The sequence below is a fragment of the Brachycentrus maculatus genome, unplaced genomic scaffold (assembly GCF_059751285.1).
Source record: "Brachycentrus maculatus isolate JH-2025_06_01 unplaced genomic scaffold, ASM5975128v1 h1tg000266l, whole genome shotgun sequence".
Classification (NCBI taxonomy): Eukaryota; Metazoa; Arthropoda; class Insecta; order Trichoptera; family Brachycentridae; genus Brachycentrus; species Brachycentrus maculatus.
The window spans coordinates 1,550,676-1,570,736 of record NW_028281017.1 but is presented as its reverse complement, the minus strand read 5'-3'; the positions used below and the strand labels follow the sequence as shown (position 1 = coordinate 1,570,736).

At 34.1% G+C, this 20,061-nt stretch overlaps 1 protein-coding gene across 1 annotated transcript in view; it reads right to left on the bottom strand.

Moving 5' to 3' along the window:
• Positions 1–7,866: 7,866 nt before the first annotated feature.
• Positions 7,867–20,061, bottom strand: part of wdb (serine/threonine-protein phosphatase regulatory subunit widerborst) — a 34,029-nt gene continuing 21,834 nt past the window's right edge. Inside the window, exons 3-8 of the mRNA XM_088266374.1 lie at positions 17,492–17,686; positions 13,891–14,081; positions 12,045–12,258; positions 8,858–8,977; positions 8,551–8,780; positions 7,867–8,456 (exon numbers count right to left, since the gene is read on the bottom strand). Of these exons, the coding sequence (XP_088122500.1) occupies positions 8,354–8,456; positions 8,551–8,780; positions 8,858–8,977; positions 12,045–12,258; positions 13,891–14,081; positions 17,492–17,686 (1,053 nt within the window). The 3' untranslated portion in view covers positions 7,867–8,353. The remainder of the gene's footprint in view (positions 8,457–8,550; positions 8,781–8,857; positions 8,978–12,044; positions 12,259–13,890; positions 14,082–17,491; positions 17,687–20,061) is intronic.

The window sequence follows — 20,061 nt, the reverse complement described above, 5'->3', positions numbered from 1 at the left end:
TCTTAATACATATTTAAATGTTGCCTGAAGAATTTCTTAGTTGTAATTATGTATTTAGAACCTCGATTATCCCGGCTTATTGGGGATGAAGGTGGTCCGGATGGGGAAAACTCCAGAGCAGGCATGGGGAACCTTTCTATTTCAAAAGGCCACATTCACTTATCTGATTCAACATGAGGCTGCAGTAAAGAAAACTTTGACACCCCCCCTATAAATTAAATATTTTGATTTTAAAAAATATAGAAAAAATGCATATTTACAAAAATTGGCATCAGTCAAAAGCCCGCACTAGAATAGCCAAAAAGCTGCATGCGGCCTTAAGGCCGCAGGTTCCCCATGCCTGCTCTAGACAATCGAAAATATCGTAAATAACAGGAAAGATGAGCTTCAATATTGAATAATTTTTTTCATAAATAAAATCTTTTTTAAAATTTTTGCTTCAAGCCAGCAGTTCTTTTTGAAGCTGCCAAATGTGGAATACAGCAAGTGTTGATCGTGATGACTCATATTCTTTCAGGACATTGTTGAGAAGAATGCATAAAGCAATAACTGGTATGCGTTACAACGTAAGGGTGGTGACTGACCGGAGCATTTCGTCGTAACTTAACATCGTAACATCGCTCGCGACGAGCATCCGAAACTATGGATGGAGCGCCCGGCTCGCTGTACTGACTGTACGAATGCTCGCATCGTAACATGTTACGTTATGACGAAACCAAAATGGCTCCGGTCAATCACCACCCTAAGGGCGCTTGTCCACTACCCGGAATCACACGGAATTTTACCGTCCGGCACATCATTTAGTGTTTTAAAATGATGATTGGATTGGCTTGTGCTTTTGTCCATATTTCTTCGGATCGGTGCGTGAACACGTTACACGTAAATTCGATCACGCTAAACTGTCGTAGTCGTTTTCATTTTTCAAAACCGGACTGCCGGACAGTGAAATCCCGTCTAGTGGACAAACGCCCTTAGAATGGTAAATGCATTTTGCTTCATTTAAATCAGTAATTTTTTATCCGGATAATAGAGGTCCGGTTAACCAAGGTTCTGCTGTACTATTAACGGGATGATATTTATTGACTGTTAAAATGTTGAATCAACTAAATATCTGTGGTGATTTAGGCCAATAAGTGACAATGTGTTTGGTATGGATGTGGAATTTGCACCACGCAGCTGTTAAACACATACATAACTTTTATCTCTTAATTTTAGTCCAAAGGAAAAATTTTCTTGTCCAAAGTTTCTGGGAAAATTTAAATTATCGTTCAAATTTAAAAGCTTCTATCGTACTATCCTTTTCCATGCTAATATTTTCAATCTCCCCGATCGATAGATTTCATGAAAATTCTTGTAATATTAGAAAAATAAGTGGTTTAAGCAATCCATTTTTAATACAACTTCGTAAAAAAAAGTTTATCCTTTTTAATACATTTTTTTCAAAATAATACCAATAAAATTTAATTCATTTCTAAAATTTAATTTATTTCTTTGCTTGTGATGAATGACAGTGTATGTACTTTATAGATAAGAATTTAATTTAGGAATTCACATACTAACCCAACCAAACACCTCATATATTATGGGAAACTAATTTTTTTTTAAATTTCTTTAGTTTATATATTTACGTATATTGTAACATAGTGTTCATTTAGCACATAGAATTTCCAGATTTAATTATATAGATGTTACTCTGAATTGGCACACAAAGCATGAGGTTGATGACCTCCATCTTCTTGTGATTTACAATTAAGATGCACTGCACTAAGAGTAACAACTGTAATAAATTATAAATTTGATTTCAAATGCGGTTTAGATGCATTTTTTTTTAGTTATGGCAATTTTATATGCAGCATGTATGTAATTGAATTCCTTAATTTCGTAATGTAAGAAATTACCGCACAAAAAGAAATTTAAAATGTTTTTAACAGGCGATATGTGCTTTTATTAAACTGCAATATTTCAAAACGTTTTACAGTTGTAATTTTGAAAATGTATATTTGATATTGGATTGAGCCAAGGGCATTATATAATTGGTTTATTTTTCCACAAATATCCTTTTTAAATAAAATAATTTCAAAATTCACTTACTAATTTTAATCCTGTATAATGCTGGGGTGCTCTAGTAATTTGCAACTGTGTTTGTTCATTATTTTAATATGTACATACAGTAGCTGTATTCAAGCAGTGTAATAATATGTGTTATGATACTTATACTTTAAAAAAATCTTATCGCTTTTATACGACTATATCGCGGAATATTATCTGTTATATCGTGCATGGCATAAAATTACCAAGTAAAATGATTCAAAAGATTTTTTTTTCGAACGTCCTTGCTAGACATTTTCATTGTTAAATGTTTATGAAGAATTCATATATTAGATAGATAGTGGTAAGATAGAAAAATAACATACTTTGAAAATATTTCAACACAAAATATTATATGTCGTATTTTTAAGATCCACATCTGTTGTCGTTTTATTTCATAATGTGTATAGGGTGCCTTATTGTTTTGAGACTACTCTGAAGACAAAAATCTTTCTAAAGATTTGAAATATCAGCTTAAATGTTTTAATTTTTATTATTTTATAAAAATGCAGGATTATTTGAGAATATTTCAAATATCTCAACAAAATAACTCAAAATTATTACCCGCTTAAAGATTGCAATGTCTGTTTCCAATACGTTACGTTATTTACCAACTCGCAACAAGATGTGTAGTATTTTGGAACCCTTAGTTTCAAAATATATGTCCTGAACGACTTTTATTCTGCTTTGTAAATATCTATGTTTTTATTATGCTTGATTGATTACCAAGTAATTTAACAAAACTAAAAAAAATCTTTTACGTAATTGATTCAGCTAACGGATTGATCTAACAATAAACATTTAAGTCGCTGTTATGTTTTCCATAGTTCAACTGTTGGGAGGGTTATACTATGCACTTTGATTAACCTTTTAACCGCATTCACTTTGTTCCTGAAAATACGCCCGTGCGTGGCGTATTTTGCCGTTTTTCAAACTTTTATCATGTATTTAGTTAAGAAACTATTTATTTTCCTAAACAAAAACGTTCAATGGGATTCATTGTCCCTTTTTGGTACTCTATAATACACTCGTGTCACATTATTCTTGAAATATATTGTAATATAAACAAATAAGATCGTAACATAAATAAATCAAAGCACACATCTTGTGTCACTCTTACACACTGGCGATGCGTAGCGTCGAGAGTGAGACAGATAAAGGGTATGATTATGGCGCGGACTAATTACGATCCGCAAGAAAAATCAGGGATCTGTTCTTTTATTTATCCTTGTGATGTTACAAATTATTAGTCAGATATTTCAACAGATGTCATAAGGCCAAGGATTGACGTATTATTTTATCCAAAGTTCCACACCATGAAAAAATCCCTCCAAGTTGAACTGAGGTTCGAAACTTGGAGCAAAGTAAAAAACACATACGGTTATGTCAGCCGCGTACGGGGAATGTTTTGTGAAAACACATACGGTTATGCGAGCCGCGTGGATCCGGTTAAGAATATAACAAGCTTATAATCCATACTTTAGAATTAAGTGTATTTATAAGGAATCCTAAGGGGTTTTTGTTTGAGTTTTTTTTTGTTTTAATAAAAACACTAATCTTTATGTCTTGTACTAGTCTTTAAGATTTACATTTATTTTTTTTATCAAAAAAAAAATGGGCCCGATGTTTCACAATAAATGAATGTTGTGCATATTTTATTTTGTAAAATAAATTATTGTGTATGCATTTAATTTAAAAAAATATAAAAAAACAATTAAATATGGCTTTTATTATTATTTTTAAGTTCTACAATTACCCTCAGCATGTAGATTTTTATTATGTATTTTAAATCAAACACAGATTTTTTGAGTCTACTAAGTTGTACTTTATTAAAATAAAAAAAACATAAAAATTAATATTGTGACAATTATTAGTGCACATGTTAAAACTGTTACTTAGAATTGTATAGCTACATAAGGACCGTCAGTCTATTTAATCTTCACATTCATTTGAAAATGCCATAACTAGGCGAAACAATTGTCACAATATTCATTTTTGTGTTTTTTTTAAATTAAAAAATACTTAGTCGACTCAAAAAATCTGTGTTTGATTTAAAATACATGAATTAAAATGGAGTTCTACAAATTAAACATCAAATCAATAATAATAATAAAATATTTTTAATGCCTACAATGTGAACAATGATAGTACAAATCTTAAAATTTCACAACATTTAAAAAAATAATTTTAAAATGTTATGAAATTTTGATTCCTGCGACAATATTTAAATACAAAACTTATGATGAATTAAAGCGTTTTGCTCAAAATTCAATGTAACATCGACTAAGTCCTTAGGATAGACCCTGGAAAGGATCCCTATCTCCATCTCAGTCTCCAAGCAGTTGCTGCGCCGACTTCTCACTGCCTCTGCGACCACCAAATTGAGATCTTTATTGAGAAACAAGCAAAGACCGCCATTTTATCTTCATACTTTTGCTGTCTAGTTTAAGTAGCATCATCCCATAAGTAATGTAGTATTTTTCATTTATCATATTGCATATTTTGTGCGATTATTTAGTAAAGTGAGAAAAAAAAGGATAATTTTAAAATGGAGCCAAATGCAGTGGAATGGATGCAAATTATTCATTAGTACGTTCAATCATCTGCATCTCACACCTCTGCGGATTGGAAAGGCAACCACTTCTATATAATTTTTTAAAAGGGAAAGAAAATTAATTCTTTAGAACAATACCATATGACAAAGATTATGGGTTAACCTCAAACAGCTCCATAGCCCAACTAAGGCACTTGCCTGCCTGAGAAAGCTTGATATATTTTTCTGCTAAAAATAAAAGATAATTGCGAAATTAAAATAAAGACAGCGAAAATTTATTAACTAATACGAAACGTATCGACGTGCCCTACGTAAAGTGCTCTAACTACATTTTTGTCAATTTTGAGATATTGGTGTACGATATCAACTGACCGTTATCTACAAATATAAATAAACCAAAAATATATATAAAATAAATTACGCCCAGTTTTCAGGCGTATAAGATGCCATCTACATTGAATTTTCGAAATGAACTGAACTCCTAAAACGCTAACTATGTACTTAATTTTGACAAAGTGTAAAGTTTTAGAACGATTTAATACATCATTTTATCGTGCTTTTGAATGTATAATACTAGTTTAGAATTTCAGATAAAACCGTTAATTAATAATTAAAAAAAACATTGAAAAAATCTTCTAAGCTCTCTCCTGTAAAGTAACAGATTTGCAGAGTACTTTACATAGGGGCAGTCGATATCTTGCATTAAAATCAGATATTAAATTTAAAATAATTTTTTATTTGTGCGGTGGTTTGACTTTTTGATAAAATATAACAGGATGCAGCATTCTACGGTCACAACTGTCGTCAAGAAAAGGCGATTCTGGCTAGGCCGTGTAATTTGCATGACTCCTGAAAGCCGCCATCAAGCTTGCCTCTTACAAGGCATCAGGTCCTTCATTGCTGACAATCGGTAATCCTTGTCCGAACTGGAGGATGCACTCTGTATGCTTCTCACGATACTCCATATGCTCATATGGATAAAATTGAAGAAAAGGAAACTGCGTTACTTATGCGATGACCTAATGAATATAAAAATGTTTTTGTTGGAATATTTACCATATGATTCTCATAGAATATTTTTTAAACGTTGAATGGATCTTAACACTGATTCCCAAATTCAAATAACAAATACAAATTGACTAATTTGATTATGTTCATAATTTGAAAAGGAGTGGAGGAAGCTGGTAGCGTTAGATGGCGGTTGGTTGTAAAACAGAAGAGCAGGATTGTATAATACCAATATTTTTATTTTAAAACCAGAATGTATAATTGTTGCAGAGATTGGAGATCTCTGCGGACTTCACATAAATCATCATCACATTCCTATAAACTGTCACTTTATTTGGCGGCTCACCGTTAGCTAAATAATAATGTTATATTATTATTAGGACGCATTGCGGCAACAGTACGTACATGCGAACATACTTTACAATGCTAACTCCCCCTTCCTTCTATACATTTGTATGGAACTATATTATACGGATTTAGTCCTTTTTAAGAGAAATGGAACCGCGCTGGAAAATTAGATAATCTCATTCACTCGTCTCCATTCAGCGGGAAGTAATGCTCCCGTTGTATAAAATTGCTTACACAGTAACAGCGGTGTAAAACATGATAATGGCGACACTAAGGTAGCTCTGCGGGCAGAACCGTGCTGTCCCCGTCGCCTCTGTACAGGGGACGCTACTCAACTCGGGAGACAACTCCGCGCTAGTCTTTACTTATCCCTATTTCATAGCAAAATTATAAATTACACCAGTCCTCTTCCTCCGCGAGTGAATATGGATGTGTGATAGTAGAGTGGTGCAGTGGAGGGTTCCACCCGCCAATGATCATATATGTACAAACACTTCCTCCCTCTATATATGTATATGTATATATATTTATATATATAGTGATCACTTGAACCTACAGGTATGGGTAATTCTATTAAACACCTAATCAACTTTAACACATAAACATATGAAGCAAAATCAAAGTTATTTTTATACAAACATACGTATGTAAGCGTACGCCTTACTTAACAATTTCAATCAGTTAATCCAACTTTAGACAACACCATAAAGAAACATGCCAAATGATCAAATCAACAAGTCGCCAGACAGCGAGACTACCCACTAAACAAATATATTCGGGAGACCATGTACGTGTACCGTAAACAAAACGGGAACTCTCATTTCCTTTGGCCGTCCGACTAAACAATTGAATACTTCATTCTGTACATTTGTAATGCGCTAAAAGTCCATTCATTACAATAATTACAAATATTAGCTTTGACACAACAACTTAAACTACAAATCGAGGATATATTCCGAACAATTTTAACCTTTTCAACAAAATTCCAATCCCGAGTTTGGTAAATTATTTATATTTTAAAAGTGCACAATTATATATTTTGTAATTTAACACACTTAACATTTAAATAAGGTTTACACGTCGGCTTCAAAGCAAAGTGCCCTAACTCAATCTGGACTTACTTTATATGGTCGAGTGAAAACATAATTTTACCATGAAGTGTAATGAATAGATTCCAAAAATATATTTTGTTGTATTGAATGTAGTTGTATGTAGGAATACAATAAAGTATATTCTTGGAACTGAACAATTTCATTTGATTGTAAAATTATAATATTTTTGCACTCTTCTGCGAGGTGAGTCCGGATGAGGTAAAGACAAACTTTTGGGAATGGATTTGATTGGTTCCCTAGAATTTGTAATCAACAGACTTTTAGCGTAGCTTGTTTGTCCGGATAATAATGGTAAATAAAGATAATTATGCGAGCACTCTAACAGAAAACACATTCACTCTCCGATCAGAAATATACCTAAGGAAAATATAACAGGGTGTTTGAAATGCTTTTGTCCGTAATTGTAGTCCGTAAATAGGCATGGTTAGAACCACAGCTTACACGTTAAATGGCCTAACTCGGTACCGCACTAAGGTAGATATATAGCGAATAGCGCTCGGCCGCATCCGAGGATAAAAACTATTTCCGCGAGATCGTTATCAAATTATTTGGTCGATAAAAAAACTGTAAAATTCATTTCCTTTCTATCTGTCGTACCGAGACGCACCTTCATATTTGTACAAGAGCGGAGATGCGGAAAGGGGTGCAGACGGTCGCGGGTGGCGGGCAGCGAGTGAAGAGCACGAAGCGTCCGTCCAAGCCATACTGTACAGCCGACTCCAGACTCTACAGGAGGAAATAAACTGGACAAGCGGGTCTCAATGTTCAAACGAGGCCAATATTTATTCTTTCCAGTTTTATCCGTCGTGTTATATTATACATACATTCAATTTTACTAATTAGTGTTAAACATATACAAGTATAGTGGTGATAGTGGCTTTATAACGCAAGTTTTCAAATAGGTTACACTAGATAAAGGAATAGTTTGCAAATTCGTCTCCCCGAAGTGATGCTCGATACTAGACGTACTCAAAAATAAAGAAAAGTATGTACATTGGATACATTACAGTATGTATATAATCTCACATAGAAAAGCTGTCGGATTGAATTACACGGTTACCACTACTTAGTTTGGCCATTTCCCTATCTGTGGAGAGTAGCGAGATATGCTCCTCGGCTGAGAGATACGCTCTACCTACAATTAGCGTTAGTGTTAAAGCACGGAAAGTCGCTACGAGATGTGGTGCGCTGTGACAGTGGGACCGCCCGCGCCCAGCACCCGGCGGCCTGCCCGCACGGCGCATCACTTGGCGCCGCCCGACACCAGCCCCTTGCTCTTGTGACTCACTTCCAGCTCCGACAGCCGCTTCCAGAGCTCGTCCCTCTCCTTCTCGCGTTTCTTCTCTCTGCAATGCACAACACAAACCGAGATAACGACACAATTACAGGGAGTGGTAGGTACTGGTGACCGATGACTAGATCAAGAGGAAGGTAACTCACTTCTGGCGCTCGGCCTTGTAGCTGGCCGTCAGCTCGTCGAACAGTTTGGAGTTCATCTCCATGAAGGTCTTGAGCACGTTGTAGACGAGCGCCACGATGGTCTGGTTCCAGTGCTCCTTGCTGATCCGGTAGAGCGCCGGGAACATGATGGGCATTATCATCTGGTTGTTCTCCTCCATCAGCGACATGACGTACTCGTTGTTCCAGATGTAAAGCGCCCGTTCCGCCACCTGCAAGACAACTTTCCATCAACCTACCGCTCAATCGCTACTAGCGTCGCGGTAGCATCGCTCGGAGACCACATTACCTGAAAGTGGGGGCTGGACACGCACCGGGAGATCTGCCGGAACAGGGGCTCCTGTATTTTAACAAACTGTGATGGCTCTATAACATCTAGGATTTCTTCTATTTCTCCCAAAAACATAACCTGTCAACAGAAAAACAACTCTCATTAGTTGGTCCACTCAGTAATCAATATGTAAACCCATTATAGTGACACCAAAAAAGTGGAAAGGAAAAGTCTCACTTTGAGTCATTGCTGGTATTTTTATATGTAAATAAATTCAGTGCTTTCAACTCACTTTAATATGAATAACTACAATTCTATATTATTTATTATGCTTGAAAATTTAATAGAATTTAAACAAAGCCTGTCTGGTGATCTTCAAAGACTAACACGTTTGTTGGATTCTTTCGATGGCAGGTTAAAGGTATAAGAACAAAACAATCTATACAAACACTCTAGACAAACAGAAAACATCATTGCCGAGATGAATGATAGATCAAGAGAAAACATTGTAATAATCTTCAAGGTGCAAGAAGTACCCGCTTCAACCCATACTCATAACTTAAATGAGACAGATAATGTACAAATCGATAAGATTAAATGATCAAATCAAAAAGTCTAACTAGGCACTAATCCTAACAATAAACCACACCCTATCAAAGTTATACATATTTAGGGACGCCTGGCAATAAAAAAAAATACTTAAAGCCAGAAGACTACTAACAAATAAGGAAATATATATAAAAAACAACCTCACGCGTGCTCAACAGAAATATTTATTCCAACTTAAGAAAGAGTGGGAAGAAAGGATAAAAGGCGGTAAAGGTAAATCTTACAATAAAATATATACACGGATGTCCTAATATTATTCAAACGATTTTAAAAAAACTAAATAAATATGATATATATTATATCAATGTGCCCTACGTAAAGTGCTCTAATTACATTTTTGTCAATTTTGAGATATTTGGTGTATGTTATCAACTGACCGTTATCTACAAATATAAATAAAAAAATATATATATAAAATAAATTACGCCTAGTTTTCAGGCGTATAAGACGCTATCTACATCGAATTTTCGAATTGAACTGAACTCCTGAAACGCTAACTACTTAATTTTGACAAAGCATAAAGTTTTAAAATGTTTTAATACATTGAATGTATAATACTAGATTAGAATTTCAGATAAAACCGTTAATTAATAAAAAAAATATGTTGAAAAAATCTTCTAAGCTCTCTCCTGTAAAGTAACAGATTTGCAGATAGAGTACTTTACGTAGGGGCTGTCGATATGAATGTGAGAGGTTTCAAATCTAAACTATATGATTTAAAAACATCATTACTGTCTCTCAATCATGATATTATGTCTTATAGAAACCTGGCTAAACAACAAAAAATTTCAATTGGATAAATTCTATCAAGACACTATACTGTTCTCTTGTTAGAAGCAATCTAGAATATAACTGGCCAATATGGTCTCCTCACTATAATATACATTCTCAAAATATTGAAAAAGTTCAAAATAAATTTTTAAGATTTATTAACTTTAAGACGTCTATTCCAATTCACAATATTAACTACAATTTTCTTTTATCAAGCCTAAAATTAAATTCACTTTCAGAGAGAAGAACTATTAATGACCTTATAGTCCTATTTTATTTATTGTTTCGGCATTAACTTTGTGGTAAGACATGTTACAATGATTAAAGAAAACACTTAGTTTTTTACCACTTGAGTTTTATTATAGACTACATGTTTCAGAAGTTAAACTTCCATCATTCATTTCACTCTCGTAAATTAAAATTATTACACCTTGCTCCATATAAAGGCCAAATTATGAATTATCTTGAAAATTTAGAAATCCAAAAAAACCTGAATTCTAATAATAATTTATTAAATAATATATTGTTTCAAAATTATTCACCATTGCTTTCCATTTTTCCTTTGTTTTCAAACTCCGTCCCTTGACTAACCCCTTCCCCTTACTTTCCCCTCTCCTTATTTATAGAACAATTTTATATTTTATATTTTAGTTATCATACAGACCTGAATGATGGAAGTTTAACTTCTGAAACATGTAGTCTATAATAAAACTCAAGAGGTAAAAAACGAAGTGTTTTCTTTAATCATTACCTTATAATCCTATACAAAATAATTCATTCTAAATACTACTGACCTTTTAAACTTAATTCATTTTAGAGTACCTTCAAAAAGTACAAGATGTACTGATCTGTTTCACATTCCTACTACTTCCGCCAATTACCATAAATTTGCTACCTTACCAACAATCCATAATCTTGGTAACATCCAAAGTATGGCTTCAGATACTTTTTCTAATTCCTTATCTTCCCATAAACTGGCATTACACAATAGATTTCTTACTTGAATTTTACTTATAAAAGCCCTCGAGGCGTTTATGTGAATAAAATAAATAAAAAATTTAAGCATTCACCCAAATGTATGTTAGGGGTCATAATGCAGCAAAACAAATTGTGAGATTTCTGCGTATTCACCACAGCTAATTCAATTAATTCAGCCATTTTAAGATTGTAAGGACCAAAATTCAAACCACAATCTAAAAAAAATATTTGTTCAGTAATAAGAAAATCTAATTTACAGTTATTAATCTAATTTCGATTAGAAAACAAAGCTCTCTACACATAAAACATTGTTTTTGCATTGAAAAATTAAGTTTTTCTTTGTATCTCTTAATGTTTTTAAAAGTTATTATAACATAAATGTTGAATTGTTTAATTGGCTTTATTTTTATTAATGTAACTATGTTTGTTAACGCAATGTAATGTTTATTATTGTTGATGTAAATATTGTTTATTATATACTTTTTTTAATGTAAAGCTGTACAATTCCTAAACAAATAAAATAAATAAATAATTATTTGCTTTTGAAAAGCAGTTATTGAATGGTAAGGAGTTAAAAAAATATTTAAAAATATATTTTCCACATATATTCTAAAAAACAAAAAAATATCCAACATATATATAATAAATTTTTATATTGAGCGTGAGCACACGACCAGCCCAGAGCGTGGCTGAACGCATTCTGATCTGAACGCTGGAGACAAGCTTGAGATCTGGGCCTTAACTCTGTCCAAATGGTAAGATAATTTTTATATGCCTAAAGTATGATGCGATACAAAGTAATCCTTCAAATTGTGACATGGATGTCTGGTAGTACGGTTCGACTGACCTCCTTCTGGGAGCAGGTCTTGGGCCAGAACTTGAGCAGGCCGCGCACGACGGGCTCCGTGAGCGTGGCGTCCTTCTCCAGGAACTGCACGACGCAGTAGGCCAGCTGCGCGTGGTACAGCGCCAGGCACTTGACCTTGTGCAGCGGCAGCAGCACCTTCACCAGGAACTGCTTGTGCTCCGTCTTCAGCGGCAGGGCGAACCCGTTTATTATGCTGCAACACCACAACACCACACTCGTCAAACTACACCCCAAACCGCTTACTTACATCATAACTGATAACACGACTGTGGAGTTATATTTCCAATATTCACAAAAAATCCTTTAATTGCTAATCTGTTATGTTTACTGTATTCCATCAAAATCCTAATAAACCCTTACTGGTCCAATGTTGAATCTCATTCGACATCGTCTCTCTAATTTGACATTTTTTTCATCATTAGTATTATTCATTTAAATTTCAAGCATACATTTTAGTCATTCGTATCTATTACAACAGTATGTGGGAGCAGAGGACAAAATATTTTTTTCCAGTTGAAATGTAACTGTCTACCTAGTTTTTGGGGGACCGGAAAGGGTTGCGACAAAATGTGACCAATCCTGTGTTAAACCAATATGAAATCATTAAATCGCACCAAAACGTAACAATTTTACAGGCTAGAATTCCTGATTATCATTTAAAATGGAAATGTAATGTTTTGATGAGGACATCCATAACTTATATATTTTAACTGCAGACAGTTGGTAGAATTCCATATTGAATTGTTGGGTAATATATCCAAAATAAAAACAAGGTTTTTGTTGGATTGAATTCTACATTTATTTATGTATATCTTAATACGTGACGTGTTTCGTCTTCTTAGGACATTATCAAACACTACTAGTAGTGTTTGATAATGTCCTAAGAAGACGAAACGCGTCACGTATTAAGATAAACATAAATAAATGTAGAATTCAATCCAACAAAACTTTGTTTTATTTTGGATATATTACCCAACATCCATAACTGTTTAAAAAACTGGGAAATTTTAAGATTGAACAAAATGTATCAAAATAATTTTAGATAAATGAGAAGAACCATTTGGGTGTGGACAAAAAGGTTGAAAAACTTGCATAGCCAAATTTTTGCAGGAACAGAAATCTGTTTGAAAATGATGCGGAATGCATCGAAACACAGTGTCACAGTGGATTTTAAGAAATAGTGGTATATACTAAGTAAAACATTAATTGAAAATGAATAGAAATCTAGCTGTGGCAGAGCAGGTGAACAGAAAGCCTGACTCAGTGTTTGCAACGCTAACCATGGGATCATAATCCGACTTGGTTTGGTTTCCGTTGCTCGAGATTTGGCCCTGACAACTGGCATCTCAATCGAGCGGACACGTTATGTTCAGTAGGGAGGATCTGCCGAGAATATAGTGCAATAGTTTTGAGACTAGAAAGAATGTGTATTTTATTACGCATTTTTTTTTATTGTTGCGCAGTATGATCAATAATCCTGAAATTATCCGGAGCATTGGTCTGTAGTTCCCGATAGTTACCTAAAACAGCGTCGGCATAGATTGTTTCACATTCCTATACACAGGACCAACCTGCCAATGGTTATGCCTGTAGGAAGAGCTACCGCTATGTTGAACAATATCACATTGGATATTGATCTGTTTCATGTGTCCGAAGGAGTCTTCCGAAGCGGGATTCTTCTACACATTTAACAAGAGTCTTCTTGCTTACTTTTTAATTTGTTTTTTTAATGTATACGCCTTTAATGTTAGTTTGTTATGTTTATATTAATTATTGAATAAATTGAAATTGAAAATTGAAAAAAATTGCTCAGTATAGTGCTGACCTGCCCAGGATTTCGAGCAGCTCGCCGACGCCGTTGAAGTGCTCCGTCTCGTACACGAAGCGCAGGAAGATGTTGTTGATCTGCTTGCGGATGAAGGCCCGCAGGCCGAGGAACTTGCCGTAGATGCGGTGCAGCACCGTCTTCAGGAAGTCTCGCTCGCGGGGGTCCTCCGAGTCAAACAGGTCCAGCAACTAGCGACGGGCCAAAACAATACCGTACATTTACGTTCTACTAAAAAATTGTTTATAAATGTGTAATGGTCAGCACGCTCGGCTACCGTTCTGGAGGTCCTGGGTTCGATTCCCAGGTGGGGTCAAATAAATATAAGTGATTTTTTCACTCTAATATTTATTACTAACATTTATTAATAACACTCAATATTACCCTGGACTGGTACCTGAAGCGGAGGGCTGATCACCTTTCCTTCATGTGTTAATGATCAAGATAACACTGCGTTTATATGATGCAGTGCCCTATGCACCATTGGGGGGCGGATAAGGGTTTGAAGTGAAGTAAAAAAAATTGTAAAAGTAAAACACTTGTTTTTTACCACTTGAGTTTATTTTATTAGAACTAGATTCGCGATCTATGCTTCCATCTTCAGGTCTAAATATAAACAAGTGTTTTTCTTTTACAGTTTCATCATGTCTTACCACAAATTGAATGCCGAAACAAAAAATAAAATACACTCTACTAATTAACACATTTCAGACGGGTGTTTTTTTTTACGCTGGCGACGGGGTTTAGTAATTATGTACACATAGTTAAGACCTTAACAAAGAGATTGGTACATAATATTTACATAAAACATTGTATAATTCCTTCTATTTCTTAGAAGGTAAAAATACTCTTTCCGTCCTTAAGCATGAATTGCCAAAGGGTAGAAATACCTTTCCCGTCCGAAGTGTGTTAATACACGTATGATAGATGCCAAAAGATACAAAACAATGTATCATAGATATTTGAATGGTGAAATAAGAAAAGAATGCAAGGTATTGTCGATAAAATTAAGAAAGGTGCGTTGAGACGGTTTGGACATGTGGAATGAATGAAAGAAAAAAGAAAGGTAAAACAAATTTCATGAGAAGAATATAATTGTAAATAGGAGCAGAGAAAGACCGAGGAAGTCCTGGCATGATCAAGTAAGTCAAATACTTCAAGTAGTCAGGTCGGGAGTCAGAAAAATTGACAGGTATGTATGAGGAGATGCATGAACGTGGAAGAGGCGAAGAATGTTTGCAAAGACAGAGTGGTATGGCATTCTATTCTCTCTGCCTACTTCTGCAGAAGCAGAGTGATGGTTAGTAAGTTTGATTAATAGAAACCCAGACGCAACACAGTGCAGATTCCCATACTTTGTGATATATAATTTTATTGACAATATTTTTTTGGCAGTTGGCATCATTCGAACTTCAATATCTCTGGATTAAGTATTGACATTGAAATGATTTTTATCTGAAAACATAACTTAGTCCATATTATCGACATCTATGGATACAAACCTGAAAAAAAATATGCTTTTGTACAAATTAGATGCTTAAATTCAGCCACGTTGATCTCGGCAGTTGCCGTAATCAGATAAAATAAATATAGTGAGACGCATGGTATAAATATTTGTTTTGAGTGATTACATATGTCATCTTCTTTAAGCTTAAAAGAGATAACTTATTATCAGAATGGTTAGCAACTTACTAAAATATCTGTTATTGTAATAAAAAATCAATGATTCTCAAGTGATTTAAATAAATAATAAAAGATGTTGTCATTGCACTGTGTGGTGTAAATGTGTCACAACTGATTTGAAACGCAGTGACAAAGTTTGAAAAAATTATGTAGAAAATACAAACAAATAAAATTACTGGTGAAAAATTATTACTTCATGTCAGAAATTTATGGTGAACATTCTCCATTCATTCAAGTAATTATTAAAAAAAAAAACTAAACTAAATAACCATCATGCCACTTCTCCGCAGGGGTAGGGAGAGAGAATTAAATGCCACACTAATGTGTCTTTGCAAACAATCTTCGCTTCTTACACATTCATACATCGACTCATACATACTCGCCGATTATTTCGAGTTCTATTTTTAAAAACTTGACTATGCCAAGTTTTTCTCAATCCTCCTCTGCTTCTATTACCAACCTCATTCACCTCATAAATTTGTTTAAATATCCTTTCTTTACTCATTCGATTCACATGACAAATCATCTCAACTTATGTCTTTCTTAATTTTATCGATAATGCTTATCTCAGCATTCTTTCCTTTCATCATCATTTGAACATCTATAATACGTTTTGCTTCACATTAGTCTGAGAGAATGCATTTTGACCGCATTAAGTATACTTTCATCCTTCTTTTGCCAACTCCATGCATCGCTTCCATACATTAGGGTTGGAACCAGGACTCTGTTGTGTACTGCCAGTTTGTCTTTGATAGGTTTTTATTTGCTAAAATTGATTTCAGTGCACCATTAATTTTGTTCTCAGTATTCACTTTCAAGTGTTTTGCGTTTATTTGTGATTAGTATACTGAGGGTCAGGTGGCGTTATTTGTGATTATTATACTGAGGGTAGGCTGGGGTTACTTGTGATTAGTATACTAAGGGTCGTGTGGCAGACCATCCGACTATAATTAGGGTCGGAGATAATGAAAAAACCACCCGACAACAATATGCCTTTTTATAACTTTAACTTTTCCGGGAGTACGGTAGTATATGTACTACAGTATGAATTTTTCTCAAAGGAGTATGGTAGTACATGTCGCTCATTCCTTTCAACGTCATATATCAAAAAACTTGATTTTTCAGGAGATCGTTTTTAAAGTTTAAAAAATAAATATCAAGCCACTTATTGAACTTTTTACTGTGCAACAGATCTTTTGAGATAAAACCTGAATGTTTTTTCTCCTTTTGAAAAATATAATATATTTAAATAAATAATTATATAATACATTTTCTTCAAAATGCAAAAATAGCACTTTCTGCCATGTAGCGGGTAAATATTAAGTTAAAAATATGCCAATTTTGCTGGGATATATTACGTTTTCTGGGCATTCCAAAAACATGCACAACTGAAAATTGACGATTTTTGATATATGACGTTGTTGAAAGGAGTGAGCGATGTACTAAATTGAATAAAAAGGGAGAGAAAAAGTATCTTTTTTGTTAATTGACGGTTTGCAACCCCTGGATTACCACTTTTCTTTGGATAAAATGTGGAAATCGTAAGTAATATTTTTTACCCATTTTAAAACATTTCATCTGCATAATTTAATTTAATGAAATTTTTTTATTTAAAAAAAAAAAAAACTCACTCATGGATCGGATACAATTAAATAAGTCACTCCTGGAAAGGTTTTTTTTTTTTAATAAAAAAAGAGAAATATTTGTGTTTTTATTATTTACACAAATATTTCAATTTCATACTATTTCTGTGAGCCTATGCGGCTCATTATTAGAAATAGGTATCAAATTGTGGTAGAGTGGGTTAGAACCGAGAAACTCTGACTTAAGAGTCCGCGACACTAACCACGGGACCACAACCTGACTGATAAGAATAAGTTGCACAATGAGTAGTTGGGTAGTGTAACAGGGTGGCTACCTGCAAGACAAACTTCTGGTCGATGACCTTCTTGCCGATGGTGGGCTGGAAGTCGGAGGACTCGAGGAAGCGCAGGAAGAACTCGTAGACCAGCTGCAGGTGCGGCCAGGAGGCCTCCAGCGTCGGGTCGTCCTCCTCCGGGTCGAAGTCGGGGTTCTCGCTCGGCGGCAGCGTGCGGAACAGGTTCGCCGATATCTGCAACCGACCACACAACACCCTACCGTTAATTCCGTCGTATAACAACTTATCCACTAGCACTCAGTATGCCTTAAGGTGGAGACTGACCGGAGCATTTCGTCGCAACATAACGTTGTAACATTGCTCGCGGCGAGCATTACCGAGCATCCGAAGAAACTATGGATGGAGCGCTCGACTCTGTGTACTGACTGCCTGAATGCTCGCATCGTAACGTGTTACGTTACAACGAAATGCACCGGTCAGTCTTCACCTTTACAATTCAGAATACAGAATTCAATCACAGGCTGACTAGAAGTCCAATTTTTTTAAAGAATATATTTTATATTTTATATATATGATATAGGATATTTTTTAATTATTTAGAATACATATAGAAAAAATACTTTTATAATTTTTTTGTAACTCCTTACGTTTCAATAACTATTTTCTTTTCAAAACCATATAATTATTTCAAAGAAAAACTACTTTTTTAATGCAAAAATGGTGTTTAAAAATAAAATCAATTATGTAAAATGTTACTTGGATTTAGAGAAAATTAAGTTGCGACTTAACTATAAAAAAATGCTAGAACCAAATTATGAAAAAAATTGTATACTGTTTTTAATGTTTAATTTTCTATTATCAACTATTTTTGGCACTGCACTTAGTTTTATAGAGAAAATTTTAATCAATTAACCCATCATTTTTGTTTTACATGCAAATATTGTATTTTTTTGTTTGTTATTAGCTGTTGTTATCCTTGAAATTAATTAAAATTACATTATAAATATATGCAATCTCCATCGGGTCATATCTCAGCAGAGATCATCTAATATGCCGGGCAAGTAGGTTAGTATCTGATAGGCAGCCAGAGATAGGCACGCATTACGTCACGCGAGTCTCTTCTTATCACAGTGCTGCTCTACTAGTGTGTGGCAGATAACACTTCACGGCGGAATATCTCACCATTGTACGCTCCCATCAGTCACACTACTCACATCTGTTCAGACAATGTCACAGAATGTAAAGTAAGCCTGGCTGAGTGTTCTCACAGCGGTGCACGAGCTATTAAACTATGCATAGCGTATAACGCCTATTGAACAATTGAAAATGTGGTATTCAAATGATTTTTTTCCGTGAAAACAGAAACCTTTTTTTTACACTCATAATGTTAGAATCTATACAAGGTCTCCAGAAAGGGTGTGCATGGTTAGTAAGTTGAAAAGTCAGGCTACCACACACATGATACCCGGGTTCAACTTCCGACTTTAAACACAATAAATATAATCTTCCAATATTCATCAATCATTTGTATGGGATTATTTAAATTCTTGAATACTGAAAAATGAAACTATGTTATCACATAAACCAGCCTAGCCTGTTACAGGTTGTAAGCCTACGACATTCTTCTTGATATATCCATATAGAGATAAAACATCAAAAAAATATTGATAAAAATAACTCCCAAGTTGAAAAAACCCAGAAATTGTGAACAAAGATTTGACACACTCAAAATATTGTGAATACATATGATTTTTGCATCATATTTCATACATATATATAATAATTATGTTAATTTGCCATCCCAAGTGTAATGAATGAGTTCATAATATGCCTTTGTGGATATTGTATTCCCACAATACACAACGCGGGCAATAAATCAAGATTGCTAAGCCATCTTGGATAGTGATACATCCGCCAAAATTTATATTTCAAGTAAAAATTACTACACAAAAGTTCAATTTTATATCAACGATTATGTCAGTTGCAACATAATGAAGAAATGTCACAGGGAATTAGAAATTAAGAATTTAATACATCGGCTACTGATAAAAGTCACGGCTAACGAATTATAGAACATAAGAGTAATTTCATTTCATTTAAGAATTTATGGGGCTGGACATGCGGCAGCATTGGAGTACTGCGATTATTGAATTTATTGGAAATTCTTCAATAAACCTTCGTCCTGCCTACATCCCAACTTATCATCTTTGTAGACTGCTGGGGTCAGCTCTCCTCGTCCTCAGGTTGTTGGTACTTCTATGATGGACGTCACCTAGGCCATGTCTTCGAATCATGTTTTCTCTTTGGATGCTTCATGAATTTTCTCATGAAATTCTTCAATAAATGACGCATTTTTACCTTTTTAAAATGTTTTTTACTATAATTATAGTCAGATTTGTTTTAATTTTTAAAATTACGTTAAGATTTTTTACATTTTTTATTTCATCTGTTTTGTTTATTGAACTGGACTTTAAAATTATGTAAACAATTTCAATAAAAAGTAAAATAACCTGATATTATTCGTTTTTTTTTTTAAACATGAGCATATGAACTAGATAACACCATTCAATCAAATTTTTCTATATTTTTGATTTTTGGGAATTTTTTTA